We start from the raw sequence: 20,309 nt of genomic DNA on the forward strand, positions 1-20,309 counted from the left end.
TGAGATCCTTTGTTAACACTGAAGCCCCTATGAAAGTAACAGGAGGAAGTGAGTTATATCAATACACCTGCTGCAGAGTCACAGACAGCGAACACACATTTTATGCACACAAGATCTATCACTGGATTCATTGATGTTTGCAAGATTTGTGGCATTAAATGTTCATTAGATATTAAAAATGCATGTTTGCTGAATGCAGACCGTATATGAATAAAGTATTATAGCATTTGCCTTTCAATTATTAGACAGAACTGTTAAACAAAGACTAATGAAGACGGGAGAATGAGAGCTCATGTGCGTCTGTGCTCAGGGTTTTCAGCGCTGTCAAAATAAACACTTACCAGAAAAACTTACCAGCCAATGCCAAATATCAGCCAATAATATCGGCCTTGGCAATATATCAGCCAAACACTAGTATGAATGGATATTCATTTTGAGATTTGCTAAAGATTACATGTTGGCATGAAATTGTGTATCAAAGTGAAACTGCTTCTCAAACAAGAAAAAAGTAGGGCGGGACTTGATTTTGTCCATCGGGAATTGATTGCATGGTTGTGGTTTGCTATCGCTGTGATCTCTTGTGAGTGACAGGTCAAAAACACATCATTAGAGAAGAGATATTGTTGCAAGAGGGAGGGGAAGTTATTTTGATTACCAATTACTAGGGCACATGAACTTTAAAAAAAGAAAATAATTATGTGCATGGATGAATCATTTATAATAAACACTGCAATATTCCATTAAAAACAAGAATTGTGTATTTTGATTTCATGTTGAATTTAAGCATATCATTAAATTATTAGTGACCGTTTTAATTATTATTTAGTATAGTTTATACCACAGCTAAGTGTTCAGATGAGGTTTTGTAATTTCAGTGCACATCTAAAAGTTTAGTAGCATTTGAAAAGTGGGTTTATCACAGACTGCATCTTCCTTATGATGCTTATGAGGATCCCAGCATGCCTTCAGAAAGAGCAGAATGAATGCAGTTATATATCATATCTCAGGCTTTAAAAGAGATTGTGAGTTTGTGTGTGCCCACACTGAGAGAGTGTGCTGGCTCAAACTGCGATGAGTCATGCAGGAAGTGTAACAGCAGTATCATTAGCATGTTATCCACATCCGCCCACTCAGCCTCTCTCACACACACAGAGACACACACACACACACACGCGCACACACACACAGCTTTCAATTGTTGCAGCTGACAAACACCTCTCATTGATGATGCTAATCATTGCCCTCTGCTAAGCAGTACATCAACAAATGACACAAATGCACACACAAAATATACAAACGCAGTAGCCAAACACAAAAATGTTCCGCACCAATATGACAAAATAGCTTAAACCTCCGGCAGCCAACCTTTTATGTAGCCAGTCAAAAAAAGCACCCAAAAGTTACCCAGAGGCTCAGAAACGGATAAACCAGATAATTCTAGATGGGGAGATTCAGCTGCTGCCAACTTCCCTCAATATGGCGGGGCTCTTTACATTCATACAAAAGGTCAGAAATTCAGAGGAGAAGGAGCTTCAGAAAGTGTTAAGTTGGGGCAGCAATGTACTAAGTAGTGTCCTAAATTGAAAATTCATTAATGGAAAAGCACTATGGTAACAGGTCTTTTCACATTTTATTCTCTGAACACTGAAAACAGTAATCAAACATCAGCAGTAATGCAATGATAAAATCTGAGACCACCGTAGCCATTTATTGAGCACTGCGCTTCAGATTCAATTTAGTCTTATTGTGTTCTTTTAGACCATCTTCGCATGTCACTCATATCTAATTAACTGTGTGCAGCTTTTAATGTAAAAAGTAAAAAGAGGTATTTTCAAAACATCTAGTCAATAAGCTAAATCAAAGTTTAATCAACGCTCGGTATAAAATTAAACACAAGTGAAATTAAAAAGATAAAATCTTGCAAGAATGTATGAAGGAATTATTGAAAATTGTAATGTGGGGAAAAACTGTTGGATATTTCATATTACTCAGAATCCAATCTTTAGACAAAACTCGCTGTCAGAGCTGTCAGATCAATGGAGTGTATGCAGCTCCCTCTGCCGTGACTAAGTTCGTATGTTTCCTCCTTGCTTATATTTTTATGTACGATTTGAATTTACATAGGTTGTATAAGGTTTTTTGAGGCAGGTCTGAAAATAAATATCTAGACAAATAGCCCAGATTCACCAGGCTTTGCCAAACTGTGAGCAAAAATAGCAATGATAATTGAGAAGTCTTCAAGCTTTGGGCCAAGGCTTATTTTTACGCAGCTGCTAGCAAGTACTGCTCTCAAACAGGATGAAGATAAAGATGAAGATAAGGGCATAGATATGGATGAGGAGAAGGATAAGGTCAAGGATGAGATGAGGATAAGGAAAGAGATGAGGAAAAGGAAAAAGATGAGGAGAAGAATGAAGAGGACAAGAACAGGACTTAACAAAAAGCTTTTTCTGCTTACCAGTAGTTCAGATTAGATCAAATGGCAACATTTTAAAAAATATATATATATATATATTATTTTTTTATGAATTGCCTTGCAAATGTGTTCACACCCTTTCATTTTTTTACACATTTTATTGCTACCTTATGTTAAACTAATTTAAATTACTCTTTATTCAAATCAACACTTCGTACACCATAATGACAAGGCAAAAAAGATTTGTGACAAAAACTGATACAAGTACATTCCATAAGTAACCTTTATCTAAGTGTTTAATTGAAGCACCTTTACAGCCTCAGGTCTTTCTTTTTGGGTATGATGCGACAAGCTTTGCACATCTGCATTTGGCGATTTTCTGCCATTCTTCTCTTCAGGTCCTCTCAATCTCGGTCAGGTTGGATGGGGTCCGTCGGTTTCTCCAGAGATGTTCGATTGGGTTCAAGTTCGGGCTCTGGCTGGGCTGCTCAAGAACATTCACCGTGTTGTCCATAAGCCACTCCTGCATTGTCTTAACTGTGGGTCATTGTCCCGTTGGAAGATGAACCTTCTGCCCTGTCCAAGGTTCTGAATGCTTCGGACTAGGTTTTCATTAAGGCTATCTCTATTTTGCTGCACTGAGCTTTCCTTCTACTCTAATGAGTCCCCCAGTCTCTGGTGCTGAAAAATACCCTCAAAAGCATGATGCTGCTACCACCACACTTTACTGTTGGGATGATATTCTGCAGGTGATGAGCTGTGCCTGGTTTCTTTCATACATGATGCTTGGAACTGAGGTTCATCAGACCAGGGAATCTTGTTTCTCACAGTCAGAGAGTTCTTTAGGTGCTTTTTTGCAAATTTCAAGTGGGTTTTCATGTCTCTACATGAGGAGAGGCTTGAGTCTGGCCACTCTGCAATTAAGCCCAGATATGTGGAATGTTGCAGTAATGTTAATCCTGTAAGTTTCTCCCATCTCTATATATGATCATGGAGCTCAACCAGAGTGACCATCAGCTTCTTGGTCACCACTCTAACCAAGGCCCTTCTCCATTGATTACTCAGGTTGGCAAGGAGGCCAGCTCTAGGAAGAGTCCAAATTGGTTTGAAATTGACGCCATTGTTAATATTTACACCTGAGCAGGTAAAACTCATGGTTATGGTAAGAGGCATGATATTTCTGGAACATGCTCTAAGGGGTTTGTCAATCATAACACACAGGGGCGAGCTAAACAATTAGAGCACATTTCATATTTCAGAATGCTGGCTTTCATTGAAGCAGAAACTAAAAGGCACATTCAAGCCAGACTGGGAAGAGAGGTGCTGTAATAATGTAAAATATGTGTAAAATAAGTGACAGTTCCATCAACTGACCCGAAACTCTCTCACATGTCCCTGGACCAACCGATCACCCTTATGGTTGAATTGGGGTAGCTGAGCCAATCATAAACCCACATTAATCTTTTCAAGAAGTCTAAATACATTTCAAGCACCTAAACTAGCATTGAACACGTACACAGTATTTAAGTTGAAACCCTGGGTTCACACTATGTGGATCAATACTATAGAAAACATCAATTTCCTTTTTCCTTCACCTACCCAGATATACACACCTCTGACAGTTGGGGGTTTCATACATCTTTCACAGAGTGAGATGTGTTCAGAGCGTCAACAATATCCTGATGACAATGCATTGAGAGTCACACTCTCTAAAGGTCAACCACCCACATGAGGGCCAATTAGAGCCTGCTGTCAACTGCTATCACATGTGAATTATCACCTCAGAACTGCAGAGAAGTGACGTCAGACGAAGAGAGGGCACAGATTTTGATGAATATTCCCTCCTCCATTTGCTCATACTATTTATCTTGATTTCCCTTTTTGTTTTCTGTAACCACTGTATCCATCTTTCTTGTTAACACAATGAAGAAAGTGCACCTTTTTTTATTCAAAGCTGCTTGCCAATCACAAATGATGGATTCATCTAATCACCTCTGACCCTGCTAAAGAGCCTCTCATGTACAGTAAATCTTTGAGCTGGAGGTCACCTGTCTGACTCATTCATCACATTTGTTTTTTGGTTTTTTTTTCTGAATAAATCAGAGATTAATAGGTGCTGATTATGAGAACACTTGACCTACGATGAGGACAAAAACAATGAATTATTGATTGATCATATTGAAATCCCACATGTCTCTGTCAGATTTGGTATTTCAGTGACAAAGGAATTTAAAAAACACAGTACTTTATAAAGAAATCACAGCAAACATTAATTTGATATTTTATATAATATTAATACTTAAGAATATATTATTGTTATTATTATTATTATTATTAGCAAACACTAATTCACACTGATTTTTATTTATTTTCATAGAAATTTTCTATAATTAATAAAGAAATACCAGTGCTTATAAGCAGCAAAAGAGTAGTGTTAAAGTTATGCATAGGTAAAGATTTTGAATGCTGAACATTCAGCAACTGTGCAAGTCAATAAGAGAGTTTCAATCTTAAAGGATTAGTCCACTTTCAAATAAAATGTTCCTGATAATTTACTCAATAAGGGTCTTATCTAGAGAAACGATCTGTCATTTTCGAAAAAAAAAAATGTAAATGTATATGCTTTATATAAACAAATGTTTGCCTTTGTAAGTGCTTCCACCAAAAGCGCATTTTCGTATTCTTCAAAAAGCTTACGCTGTATGTCCTACGCCTTCCCTATTCTATTTACAGAACGAACGCAGCGGCAGTTACATTTTTTCCCCCCAAGTAGAATAGGGAAGGCATAGGATATACAGCGTAAACTTTTTGAAGAATACGAAAATGCGGTTTTGGTGGAAGCACTTACTTATTCCTTGTCTGGTATCATTTAAAGCCCTCTGAAGCTGCACTGAAACTGTAATTTTGACATTCAACCATCTGGAGGCCATTGAAGTCCATTATATGGAGAAAAATCCTGGAATGTTTTCATCAAAAACCTTAATTTCTTTTTGACTGACTGAAGAAAGAAAGACATGAACATCTTGGATGACATGGGGGTGAGTAAATTATCAGGAAAATCTTATTTGAAAGTGGACTAATCCTTAAAATTTTGGTCTATACTGTAAGAGTTTGAGGGTGAATTAATAGCCGAAGTTTAATACAGTATCTGGATTTAAAGAAACACTGCCCAGAATGTCTGACAATGGCAAATATCAATACAGTACTGCCTTGCAAGCACTACAATAAAAAGTACTAAAATATTTCGAGTAGGGCTGCACGATTAATCGCATGTGTTTGTCATGCGTGTCTCATCAGTAAAGCCGGTTCTGTGATTAGCGGTAAATGTCCATCACCTGCTTTCAAATGGAACGGCACTTAATATACAGAGCCGTAGTTCGCGGACAAGCTACGCAATATCGCGTTCATAATCGAAGGCGATTCATCTGCGATTATGAACGCGATATTGCGTAGCTTGTCTGCGAACTACGGCTCTGTATATTAAGTGCCGCTCCATTTGAAAGCAGGTGATGGACATTTACCGCTAATCACAGAACCGGCTTTACTGATGAGACACGCATGACAATCTCATGGGATTAATCGTGCAGCCCTAATTTCAAGTACTGTTATATTATCATAAATGCACCAACATAAAGAGGCTCACTTCAACATGACAACAAGTGACGTCCTATGAGCTGATTTTAGCTCAGCTAAAATAGTTCATCTGACATTCCACTGACACTGCAGGGAAAGTGACACAACCTGAGCACAATTAAAACAGGCTCTTGTGTAAAGTACTGTAGGTGCGTATGTCTGTCTAGGTTTTTAAAGCTGTATTTGGGACACCTGATTAAAGAATGCTGAAAGTTTTTTTCTGCCTCACACCATAAACACACAGAGAAGCATCACCATGAAAGGATGAGAAACAAAAGGTTTGTCACAAACCGTCGAAAATGACATTGTTATCAATTTCCACTACTTCAATTTTTCCCCTCTTGTCCGTCTACTGTTATCTCTCTCTTTCAGTTTAAGGGATGACCAAAGCGGTGTGTCTGCAGTGTGTAAATAATTGCAAACGCATGAGTGCATCTGTCAAACATGGTTACCGGGGTCCACACAGCAGCACACACTCACACACACACACACACACACACACACACACACACACAAGACTGCAGACAGGCTTCACAGATCCACACAGCATGAAATACAACCACACTAGAATACAGAGCACCATCTTATAGAAACTGCACTGCTCCCTTCCCACAGTGCAAAGTGTCCCTGTGAGAGGGGAGAAGAAATTTCTGTAATAAGACTTCTCACTCAAGGCTGAGTGCTCATGGAGAGGCCACGGACCACAGCTTCAAATCAAACTAATTACTAATTTGTGCTCATTTGCTGACACTTTCCATCCAAAGTGACTTGTATCATGTCTTAATTAAGCGTGACACAAAGCATCAAGTGATAAACAACATGTCTGTCAGCAATAGATCTCTTTCAGAGGTAAATAACATCTCTTTCAGCAAGACTTTCAGTGAATAATGACGTACATTGAAGTGCATTATGTTCCACAGAAGAAAAACCATGCAGGTTTCTAAAAACATGATGAATTTTCAGCTCTCATTACTCCAGTCTTCAGTCTAACATGATCCTCCATAAATCATTTTAATTTACAGATTTAGTGCTCAAGAAACCTTTCTTAATAAACATCATAATAATTTCATATTATTATTATAAATGTTCTTTACGGTCACTTTTGATCAATTTAATGCATCTTTGCTGAATAAAATTATTAATTTCTTTGAAATAAAATAAAAACTTTTGAATGGTACTGTAGGTTCAAAAGTCAACAGCATTGCCTGTCAAAACACCGGTTATGGCTCTTAACCTTTCAATTACCAGCCTCGACCACTAACAACTAGGCTGTATCGACCCACCATACCCAAACATCTCTATCATCTGAAGTTTTTGAGCTTTCCACTTACTTTGATCATTTAGATCTTTGTAATGGAAAAACAGGAGCAGATGGTGTTTGTGACTGTAGAGAATGTTGGTAGATTTATAATGTATATGTGAGGCTGATCAGAGAGAGACAATGCAACTCTAATCTGAGAAATCTGGAACACTAAAGTCTGTAGAACGGTCTACATTCAAATATAAAACCATCAAACTGTGCCAATGAAATCAACAATGATTTCCATTGCAGATTACTTTTTTCAGACTGTGTTTAGAGTAGGGATTTGCGCAATGAGTAACTTCATTAACATTTAAATGGAAATTTTGCAAACAACTAGTTTATAAGTTAATGTGCAAAAAAAAAAAAAATGTAAATGGCTAGTATTTTCAAGTCGACTTGCAGCAGCAGTACTGTTAAATCATCTGGTCGATTAGTCCCACACATTCCTAGTTCAGATCACCTGTACATTTTCTGAAGCACTGAAGGCAATACCCTATAAAGTCCATTATATTTTGTTTTTTTATTTCAGTATTTCAAAAGTGTTGCGTAACCAATGAGGTTCATTCTCGTGTGTGACAGAGCATGTTTGAGCTCCCAGAAGAGGTTTGTTTTTCACACGTCATTCAGGTTTGGTTGAGCTTCTGTTTATGTTCGCTGATCAATGTTTTTATGTTAGTAAAAACCTAAATTAAATCTGTTCATCACAAAGAGCGTTGAGTCTCTTCAGAAAATTTGGATTAAACCGCTCAATTCATATGGATTAGTTTTCCAATCTCTTTATGGTCTTTTTGAAGCATCAAAGTTTGAATTGCGTAGACTGTCTATGGAAGGACCGAAAGCTCTCAGATTTCATCAAAATGATCTTCATTTGCGTTACAAAGATGGACGAAAGTTTTACGGGTTTGGAATGACATGAGGGTGAGTAATTAATGACAGAATTTTTATTTTTGGATGAACTAATCCTTTAAGGAGGAGTCATATATAAAAAAAATACATACTGAATTTACATACGCAAATGGCCTAAACGTTTGGTTGGAGTCATAGCTTACTGTATTCTGGCAGTCTCTGTTGAGCAGCTGGAGCAGGTCAGATTCGAAGACCTCCACGGAGGGGAAGAGTGCCACACGTAGGCCCTCCAACACACACGAGAAGCTCTTCAGCAGACGAGGCTTCCGCAGCGCATCTGCGGCAACAGAGATGGAGTGAATATAACATTAACATTGTACTCATTTCCTGCATGCACAGCCAATTCCATCCAGCCATTTTATTATTTTCCTTTATATTTAATGGCTATTCATTTTTTACAACATTGTAGCAACAAAGGAATTAATTAGACAGTAAAAATTTATTTATCATCACACTTCAGAATGCCAAGATCCTCTTACTCATGGCAATCAATTCAAATATGAAAAAAAAAAAAAAAAAACAGAACAAGTGCACGGGATAACAAACTATTGAGCGATGCACAAGAGAGCTCAATGTGTTCCAGAAGCTGGGAAAAATCCATGCAGTTGAGGCCAATGTAATGGAGCTCCATGTGGCCCAAATTCCTCTTCTGATTTAAAAAAGAATTAGGACCAATGATAATTTGTCAGTTGGAGTATGTGTCTGGCTGCAGCATCACAGGCACATTTCCTCCAGCTGAGATCTTTGGCTGGCCCCATTTCCGCTCTCAGTGGGGGTCTCGCTGAGGAGCGTTTCAAACATTGTCTATTGAGAAAGTCTTCTGCATATCTAAGCCAATGCACCCACTTTTGTTTCTTTTTTGTAAAAATAAAAATCTAGCTCACGTACCCACAGGGGTCTAAGCAACTCTATAATGGATTCAAAAATCATTTGAGTGATATAAAAATGGTCACATCACGCACTTGTGATTGTCAAGATGTGCCTGGTCCGCCTCAGCACATCCAAACTTGCTCAACTTACAGCGATGATAACCTGCCCTCTTTGAAAAACTCACCCTTGATGTTTTATTTAGACATCCCAGAGAAATATGATGAAAAATAAAAATGCAATAAAATAAACCATTCACGTAGAGAAAGGTTAAGTGAATCACCCTCCATAATTCATTTTAAGATAAACATTTGTTATACAGTATTAACCCCCAAGCTAACTTTAGTTTCTATAATTGATGTGCATTCCCCAGTGAAAGCTGTCTATAAATCAGATTCTTCTTAGAAGTATTGGACTTGAATCATCATGTATCATGTAAATATTCATTTCAAAGCACAATGATTTTTGAAGTGAAATCTAATCTGGAATGTAGGAAGATTTTATACTAATATTTTGTGAGGTACACAAAGATTTTTAATATTTTTAATAAGCCTCTTATGCTCACCAAGGCCATATTTATTTGATAAAAAATACAGTAAAATCAGTAATATTGTGAAATTGTAATTTATTCCTGAACATTTCTTATTACTATCAATGCTGTAAAAAGCTATGCTGCTCAAAAATTCTGTGGAAACCATGATACATTTAAGGATTTTGTTTGATTTGATGAATAAAAAGTTTAAGAGAAAAGCATTTATTTGGAATAAATTACATTTTGCCACTAGGACATATATATATATATATATATATATATATTATATATATTTAATTAAAAATCAGTGCATCTCAAAGTACCACTTTTCAATTTAAATCAGAATTCAAAATCTGTCAATTGCTGCTTCGTGTGAGAAAAAGAACAAAAACAGTGGGTTTTTTAACATTTGCAAATTACTTACCGAGTTAAAAATAATAACTGAACCAATCTGACTCATGAACAAAACATTCAGACAGATTTTGTTTGCTGGATTTATTTCAAAAACAAGACTTTGCTACTTTTTTATGATCTCTCCCCAAGCAGAGCTCTGACAGATCAAGATTTTTAGTGAACAACCACCTACATTTGGGTCTGTTTATCACAAAAGGTTATCATATGGTGTGTGTGTGTGTGTAATAATGCATAGGTTGCTGTGGCAGCAGACAGCAGGCCCGCTGGTTTGAATGAGTCACAACCAGGAGAGTTTCACTTTCACGGATCACTCAGCCATACACAAACACAGTCTATCACGGTTTAGCTTTAACACACTCAACACAGTCTGCCACTATCAAAGCTAGGCCCGGAGAGCTCCAACGCACTCAGACATTTACTGTACACACAGTCTGTTACCTCAAACACACTGCACAATCACTCTACACTCAACCACACAAACACACACACCAAACCAGGCTTATCTGTGCAGCAGCACTGAGGCCTGACAGCCAAACAAGTGCAGCATCGTCAGGACATTACAGCATACAAACACTCCAACACTGCAGCCGAAGAGAGATGCGCTACAGAAGGTCTGATAGGTGATTGCTCTACAGAAGAGAATGGAGGAAATTCAATGTGCCTCTTAAACATCTCATGTTTGCTATTTTTTGTATAGTCATGCGTGCTGTGTAATTTAAAGTTTAGGATACTGCATTTCTCTACTGCAGAAGTTCTTGGTGCCAGCCCGAACCCCAGCCTGGGTGCCAGCCCGAACCCCGCCCACAACATTTTTTGGACGGGAAGTTCGGTCTGGACTCGATCCATTTAGGAGTAATTATGCTCGGCTCCCAGAAGGCCGAGCCAATCAAATTGCCAGGGCGGGCTTTAATCGATGATGGACAGGCTATCTGCGGTTACGTAACCACCCACGTCATCAAAGAGCGCTTGGGTTGAATTGGTTTTCACCAACGATGACTGCAGCTGGAGAAGTAAGATGTTTAGATTCCGCTATCACGTCTGTAATAAAAGAAATCGACAGCGCATTAATTCTAAAAGACGAACAAAGAACCGCAATCAAGGCATTTGTCGATGGGAGAGATGTGTTTGCTGTCCTTCCAACTGGATTCGGCAAAGGTTTAAGTACAAGTTCAACATACGTCACTTACTGCGTTGCTCTGATTGGTTGTAGGTCTATCCAATTGAGTGCAGAGTTGTTGTTTTTTACTGGTTCAGTTAAAACACGCCCCATAATTCAAGTGCAATGGAGCAGTATCAGACTCACATTCTGCCTAGAATATGAGTATGACGAAGTCAGGCTAAATCTTTCCATAAATATAATGTATTTCACAACTTCACACTTTTGCATTCTCAGTAATTATATTGTTATTTTTCGTAGCTTGAAGTTACACATATTATCTACCTTATTAAAGATGTGTACATTCAACACTTAAAAAATTTAATTTTAGATTAAAACTTTTTAATTTAAATTGGTTTACCACTTTTATTCAACTTATAGCTTTTCTGCAGCCCTATTAAATAGACCTGAGGTGTGACAAATTAATTTTAAAAAGTTAAAATATGCCATGCGGTCTTTCAATTAATATGAGGAGGTGATAAAAATGTCTCGTAGAATAATTAAACAAATGAAAAAAAGTGTTTTTTCAAGTTGTTGAAAGTAGTAGATGTACAGAATTTCACACTGTTACTACTCAGTTACAGTTTAGACATTTTTGGCTGTAAAATGATTCATTATTAAGAATAATTATTATCCATTGGTTATAGATAAATGGTAAATTAAAAATAGGTAAATGCTCAATTAAATCAGCACTTTCACACTGACTCTGCTGTTAGTACCCAATTACATATTAGATATTTTTATTATGGCTGGCAATAGGCAATGACTAAATATTAAAGGTGCCATTGAACGTTTTTTTACAAAATGTAATATAAGTCTAAGGTGTCCTCTGAATGTGTCTGTGAAGTTTCAGCTCAAAATAAGCCCTTTAATTGCTCGCGCTCTCCGCCCCCTCCCGAGCTCTCGACTCTATCATTGCATAAACAAAGTTCACACAGCTAATATAACCCTCAAAATGGATCTTTACAAAGTGTTCGTCATGCATGCTGCATGCATACATCGGATTATGTGAGTATTGTATTTATTTGGATGTTTACATGTTTACATGAGTTTGAGGCTATGCTCTGTGGCTAACGGCTAATGCTACACTGTTGGAGAGATTTATAAAGAATGAAGTTGTGTTTATGAATTATACAGACTTCAAGTGTTTAAAAATGAAAATAATGATGGCTCTCTTGTCTCCATGAATACAGTAAGAAACAATGGTAACTTTAACCACATTTAACAGTACATTAACAACATGCTAACGAAACATTTAAAAAGACAGTTTACAAATATCACAAAAAATATCATGTTATCATGGATCATGCCAGTTATTATTGCTCCATCTGCCATTTTTCACTATTGTTCTTGCTTGCTTACCTAGTCTGATGATTCAGCTGTGCACAGATCCAGACGTTAATACTGGCTGCCCTTGTCTAATGCCTTGAACATGAGCTGACATATGCAAATATTGGGGTCATACATATTAATGATCCCGACTGTTACGTAACAGTCGGTGTTATGTTGAGATTCGCCTGTTCTTCTGAGGTCTTTTAAACAAATTAGCTTTATATAAGAATGAGGAAACAATGGAGTTTGAGACTCACTGTATGTCATTTCCATGTACTGAACTCTTGTCATTTAACTATGCAAAGATAAATTAAAATTTAAATTCTAGGGCACCTTTAATATTAATTATTACCTTGGCTGTCAATAGGCAGTGACTAACTATTACCTATTGATAAAATAGGTAAATAATACATTAAATACTTTCAAAATGACTCTGCTGTTACAACCCGAAAAGTTGGGACGTTTTTTAAATTTGAATAAAATGAAAACTAAAAGACTTTCAAATCACATGAGCAAATATTTTATTCACAATAGAACATAGATAACATAACAAATGTTTAAATGGAGATTGGAGATTGTTAAATAGAATTTTACACTTTTATCCACTAAATGAGCAACAAATGGCTGAAAAAGCAAGAAATTTTGAAAATATTCAGCTAGGAGAACATCTAGCAACTAATTAAGTTAATAGATATCAGGTCTGTAACATGATTAGCTATAAAAGGGATGTCTTAAAGAGGCAGAGTCTCTCAGAAGTAAAGATGGACAGAGGCTCTCTAATCTGTGATATAGTGCGTAAAAAGATTGTGAAATACTTTAAAAACAATGTTCTTTAATGTCAAATTGCAAATCTCATCATTACAGTGCACAACATTATCAAAAGGTTCAGAGAAACTGGAGAAATCTCTGTGCGTACGGGACAAGGCCGAAGACCTTTATTGGAAGTTCATGGTCTTCGGGCCCTCAGACGACACTGCATCATCTAACGGCATCACTGTATCAATGACATTACTAAATGGGCCCAGGACAGGGTTTATGCAGGTTTCAATTTAAGACCTACATGACGCATTACCAAAAAATATTCAAATCAAAGAAATTCTGAAAAAATCTTTTTATTTCAATGAATTCAGTCATTGAAAAAGCATTAATTTAATTTACAGATAAAGTAATCACATTAGTAACCTTCCACACACATCAATGTGCCAAATGCCCAAAACCTTAGGCCCAAAATGAAAATAGGCTAAAACAAACTTGCCCTCAAATAGAATAGATTTCATCTCATATTTATTTACATTACAAAACAGCATATTAATAGCCTAATAAAGATTGAACAGGCTACTCCAACCCATGTAACAACCAATGTAGCACACACACACACACACACACACACACACTCACACCAGATAATCCATTTTAGATAGATAGATACTTACCTCGGGATAATTAGAGTATCTATCTAACATGGATTATCTGATATATGTATGTGTGTGTGTGTGTGTGTGTGTCCCGCACTGTCCCATGAACTGTAAGCCCAGGTACCTCGACTTAACAATTCATTGTTCCAGAACAATGGTCCTGGTGGTCTGATTTTGGCTTTCATTGAACGTTACGACATACGGCCCGGTAAGAGTACGAATCAATTCCCTCTTTATAAACTCCCCCAATCCAAATCTCGCCATAAGCGATCTTGTTGGGCCCGCAAGAGAACTGCTTCGCGATTACTGAATCAGGGAACATCACTTGGAAGAGATCGCTAATCTCACTGTTGCTATTAAATGAGTGGTGTTTTTTTAGTCACCGTGTGTAGTATACAAATCACCTCGGCTTTCGATGTGTCAGTCGCTCCAAAAGTACCCCGAAGGTTGTTCGACGGAGCTGTGATGATATTGCACTGGAGACCGGAGGGACAGGCATTGAGGAGGACGACGGCAGTGGTGAGGCTAATTGGCCGAGTCCGCTGAAGGGATTTTGCGGCTAGCTTGTGTTTCTCCGCTCTGGCGTGTGACTCCAGCGCCTTTACACCGCTTCACACCCAGACTCTCTAACTGATTTTTTTTTTCTTCAAAGGTTGCAGTGAGCCTCGTACCGGGAGCTGGGTACCGCTTGTAACCAACAGCAGAAATCGCTGTGATCTAGCCATGTCTCGTTGAAAGTACACTTTCCCATTTTCCACACATAGCCGAACTTTAACAAACTCTGAGGAGACGCAGACGTATTTCGTGGGCAGGTATTGCATTTATCACGGGATTTGTAGTTTTATCACCGCGTATACCAACACCAATATACCCCAGAAAGAACTACGACTCGCTACTTTTTTGCTACTTTGTAATAACTTTCAGCAGGTAGCATTTCTGGAAATGGGTAAAAAAAATTAAGACCTGACTAAATGAAATTTAAGACCTCGGATGAAAATCTGGCCGTTTTTAAGACTTTTTAAGGCCTTAAATTTAAAGTTCAGAATTTTAGACTTTTTAAGACTTTTTAAGACCCCGCGGAAACCCTGCAGGAATACTTCCAGAAACCACTGTCAGTAAACACAATCCACCGTGCCATCTACAGATGCCAACTAAAGCTCTATCATGCAAAAAGGAAGCCATATGTGAATATGGCCCAGAAGCACCGTTGTGTCCTGTGGGCCAAGGCTCATTTAAAATGGACTGTTTCAAAGTGGAAAAGTGTTCTATGTTCAGACAAGTCCAATCTGACATTCTTGTTGGAAATCACGTACGCCGTGGCCTCTGGACTAAAGAGGAGGGAGACCTTCCAGTGTTTTATCAGCGTTCACTTCAAAAGCCAGCATCTCTGATGGTATGGGGGTGCATAAGTGCATACGGTTTGGGCAGCTTGCATGTTTTGGAAGGCACTATGAACGTTGAAAGGTATATAAAGGTTTCCAGACGACGTCTATTTCAGGGAAGGCATTGTGTATTTCAGCAGGACAATGCAAAACCACATTCTGCAGCTATTACAACAGCATGGCTTTGTCGTAGAAGAGTCTGGGTGCGGAATTGGCCTGCCTGCAGTCCAGATCTTTCACCTATAGAGAACATTTGGCGCATCATTAAATGGAAAATACGTCAAAGACGACCACAAACTCTTCAGCGGCTGGAAACCTACATCAGGCAAGAATGTGACCAAATTCCAACACCAAAACTCACACATAAAATCATTACCTGGATGCCCAAATGTCTTCAAACTGTTTTGAAAAGAAGAGGAGATGCTACACCATGGTAAACATGCCCCCGTCCCAACTATTTTGAGACCTGTAGCAGGCATCACATTTGAAATGAGCTCATTTTGTGCATAAAATTGTAAAATTTCTCAGTTTCAACATTTGTTATGTTATCTATGTTCTATTGTGAATAAAATATTGACTCATTTGATTTGAAAGTCTTTTAGTTTTCATTTTATTCAAATTTAAAAAATGTCCCAACTTTTCCGGAATTCAGGTTGTACAACCCAATTACATATTAGACATTTTTATAATGGCTGTCAATAGGCAATGGCAAACTATTATGATTATTTATTATCTTAGCTGTCAATAGGCAATGATCAATTATTACCAATTGATAAAATAGCTAAATAACAAATCAAATACTTTCACACTGACTCTGCTGTTTCAACCCAATTACATATTAGACATTTTTATGGATGTCGATAGGTATTATTTCAAATTAATTGTTGACAGTAATAAATATGTAAATAATAAATTAATTAAATACTAAATACTAATTTTAACATTGTTCATCACATTTAATTTATCTGAACCTCTCCTGGGAAACCCTCTTCTCTACATAGAACAGCAGAACCTTTCTCAAGCATTAAGTATGTATGTTAACCCACATTTTAAACTAGCTTTAAAAATTGGTGGGTGTCACTGAACAATGTTATGATCAATGATGTACTAAGACTACTGGGAAATTGAAGGTGATTTTTCACTTAGATACAGGCGGCTAGTGAAATTTGGCTTTTATAACACCCACTCAAGAAAAGTTTATAATCAGATGGAATATATTGCTTTTGAATCTTGCAATGAAATGCTTTGAATCATGTCTTATTAACCGTATTAACAGTCAGGGGGAAACATCTTTCTTTCTCTACTTTCAGTCTGTGTGGAGGCCCAGGAGGATGCAGAATATAACACTCAAACATTTCAGATGCAGTTCAAAGAGAAACCTGCTCCAGAGGAATCCCATTCCTACATCTGCTCATCGGTTTATAATGAGGGCGAGAGAGAGAGAAATATCACTGTGGAATAATTCTCTAATTTCCTGCGTCCCTCTATGGATCTAAACTGCAGTCGTGGGTCATGCTCCCTGTGAGATATTTGAAGTGCTAGAGGATTAGCCAGACGTTTTGCTCAACTTCCAATCCCTTCTCCTCTGTGAAACCCACCACAGTTCATTACTATTGTTCATAAAGTCTGTCTTTACCCACCCCTGAAAGCAGCTCAGAACAAAAATCCAAAAAGAGACGAGTCATGAGCACAGTGCTGCGAGTCGGAAAACTTGTGAAAAGGCTCAAATGTTTCTGCTTCAAGGTCTCATTTATGATCTGGTTTGGCATGAAGCGATTCTGAAGCTAATCAAGGGAATGTCCTGAGAAACAGGGAGCGCTCTTTAGTGAGGCTTCTAGAGTTCCTTCTGCTGTCTCCATGGCAACACACATTCTCTCATTACAGATGAGCAGTCATCAAATGCCATTTGATTGTTTTATAACTGTAGTGAACATCAAGCACATTAAAGCCTTTTCTCTTTATTCTCATTCTAACGATAAACTGAGAGGTGGCATTGTGAGTAATCCTACCTGTGCCTGTGTCCGTGGAGAACACCACACCAGGGATGCAGTCATGTCCAGATACTAAAATGTTTGGTGGGAGGAGGTGCATGATGGGAGTGAGAGCTGGGTGTGGCTGTATGGAGTAGAGCAGCTGAGAGCCGTCCATCACTGATAATACAGCATTCACTACAGAGAGAAATAGAAAGTGTCATTATTACTGTTGAACTTTACAGGAAGATGCCACAATTCTAGATTTTCACATTTTCTAAGAGTGTAAAACTCACCACCACATTGCAAAGGAGTTGCTAAGTGGTTCATAAGGTGTTCTGAGTGTTGCTATTCTTGGTGGTTGCTAGGTGTTACTTACTGCAATAGATACAGTCAGAATAACACATAGAATAAGGGAAAAAAAATCCCTGTTACCATAAGCCGTGTTTCCGAACTTTCCCCAGGAACTAGGAACTTTGGGGTGGCACTTAGTGTGTTTCAACCACAGGAACCAGGGTCTAAATGAAGTTCCGGGTACAAAAAAATCCCCCTCAGAAAGTATGCGAGGAACTTTTGGGGGTGGGACTTGGGTGCTGAACATGCTGATTGGTTGAGTTCACACAGCATTTTGATTGGTTGAGTTCATGCAGCATTTTATTTCAACCATCGTTTTTAAAAGTCTGTTGTGGTGCGTGCAGTAAGAGTTATTTGCTATTCAAATCAACAATGGAGTTTAAAAAATACGGCCACTGGACCGACGAAGTTCAGGCTTTATTAAGCTTATATGTGGAGGACGAAATCCTGTGGGAACTGGAAAGTCGTGCGCAGTCCTACGTCACTAGACTATCTTCACGGTACTTTAGACCGCTATGGAAACATAGCTAGCAATAGGTCTGGGGGGAAAAAAGTTCCTGGGAAAAATTTGCTTCTGGGACAAATTGTTCCGGGTAATGTAGCTGGAGACGCGGCTATAATTATTCATTCCAATGAGAAAAATTAGCTATAAAAATTAAAAAAAATAAAATAAATAAATCATACACAAATAATAAAACAGTTTATTTAAGTTAAATACTTTACCATTTTAAGGTTTGGGGGTGTTAAGTTTTTTTTTTTTTTTTTTTTTTTAAACAAAGAACAGTAATATTGTGAAATATTAAAATTTACAATAACTGTTTTATGTTTTAACTAGTGCTGTCAACGTTAAAGCATGCAAATAATTTTATTCCAGTTAATGCATTAAAAATATTAACACAATTAACCTAGCATCCATTTTTTCCTGTCATCCTTTGTCCAGCATTACAATATATGATCACGCTCTTAAGCCCTATTCGAACAGGATTAGTTTTACATGGGGATGTGGCATAAAGTAATTTTACCTCAGGGCGTCTGTAAAATTAATTGGCCAATTCGCACTGGACAAGACATCTCAGTAAAACTAGCAGAAGTGGGAGGGGTAACTCAATTTACACACCGCCATCACCTCCCTGTCGTCATGTGGTAATGCGTTGCTTCCTGATACCATGTGCGCAAACACATAATCTAAATATATAAACTATATATAAGTTGGGTCCGGTCAAACGATTTATTAATTAAATTCTGATTGTATTATGATGTAATATGCACATTAGTTTTGTGCCTCTGACAATTGCTTCGATCTTCTTTTTGCTCTGAATGGTATAGAAAATACTTGATGTTTGCTACAGACTTGTCCCACCACCTACAACACAAATGAATGTTTCTTCAAGTGCTTCCATGCTTGAAAAATGTGCAGAAAACTACTTTTAAACAGGAAATGACTGTTTAAATAAATGTGAATGAAATGTCACACACACGACGCACAGAAAGACACGCGCCAGTATCGTGCATATGGAGGGCGCGCCAGAATCGAGTTCTCTGTCACGCTTGAACGAACAATAATACACACAATAATGACAAAAATGTCCGTTTTGTTGAGTATCCTCATAAGAGCAGCCTTGAATGAGTTAAATAAAGTCTTAAATGAAAGTAAAGAGTTGTGAGAAAGTGGGACTCGTGTGAGATCCACATCATGTGTGGTGGCTCTTAAAGGGACAGCAACCATTGAAGATAATGAAAGAACAAATGTAACAGAGAAAATTAATCACTGCTCTTGACTAAAAAACTTTTGTAGCTTTAATGATTAATCTATATTTAGGCTATAAATTATGCAGAGCAGACTGTTTGGTAACTTTATTCAATTTCTGTATTTTTCCTAAATATGACATTTATTATGTGCTTATGTGATGATTGTTCTTAGTTCTAAGTTTACTTAAATAAGAAGTTGTTATATTTTTGAAGCCTAATAAATGTAAAAAAAAAAAAAAAAAATGACATAGCTTTCAATTACACTGTAATGTCGAACGGCTATAATTCATGTTTAAAATTGTGGAAAAAATTAATTTCATCGAGACATCAGTAGCTGTAGGCTATTAGTATCAGTGATACTGGCCTTCATTCATTAAAAGATGCCATTAAACAAGTATTTAAATATACTGTCTTTATGTTGTTTCTTTGTGTTGTTTTAATTTGGAGATTAACTGTGAAATGATTACATTTTAAAATATATTAAAAACACATAAAAACCTAAGTGTTTTTAATTGCAATTAATCACGATTAAATCACAGAAAAAATGTGTGATTAATTGGTTTAATTTTAATAATCGATTGACAGCACTAGTTTTAACATATTTCAAAATATAAATAATTCCTATGATGGGAAAGCTGAAGTTTCAGCAGTCACTACTCCACTCTTCAGTGTCACATGATCCTCCACAAATCATTATAATATACTGATTTGGTGCTCAAATTATTATCAATATTGAAAAAAGCTGTTTTGCTTTCCATTTAAGATTCTGATAAACAGAAAATTAAAAACAACTGCATTTATTTGAAAGATTGTTTTACTGTCTTTTGTCACATTTAATAAAAGTAATGCACCCTTGCTAAATAAAGCAATCAATTTATTT

The 20,309-nt window shown here is 37.3% G+C and overlaps 1 protein-coding gene across 5 annotated transcripts in view; it reads right to left on the reverse strand.

The window, feature by feature from the left end:
• nphp4 (nephronophthisis 4) overlaps positions 1 to 20,309 on the reverse strand; it is a 184,772-nt gene that overhangs the window by 120,345 nt on the left and 44,118 nt on the right. For 4 of the 5 annotated variants that reach the window (XM_067394736.1, XM_067394737.1, XM_067394735.1 and 1 more), the window contains 2 exons: positions 17,366 to 17,524; positions 8,402 to 8,535 (listed from right to left, as the gene is read on the reverse strand). In XM_067394736.1, the coding sequence (XP_067250837.1) occupies positions 8,402 to 8,535; positions 17,366 to 17,524 (293 nt within the window). Of the gene's footprint in view, positions 1 to 8,401; positions 8,536 to 17,365; positions 17,525 to 20,309 lie in introns of those variants that run through there. The other variant, XM_067394738.1, reaches the window with a different exon arrangement.

This window comes from Chanodichthys erythropterus, chromosome 9 (assembly GCF_024489055.1).
Source record: "Chanodichthys erythropterus isolate Z2021 chromosome 9, ASM2448905v1, whole genome shotgun sequence".
NCBI classification, from domain to species: Eukaryota; Metazoa; Chordata; class Actinopteri; order Cypriniformes; family Xenocyprididae; genus Chanodichthys; species Chanodichthys erythropterus.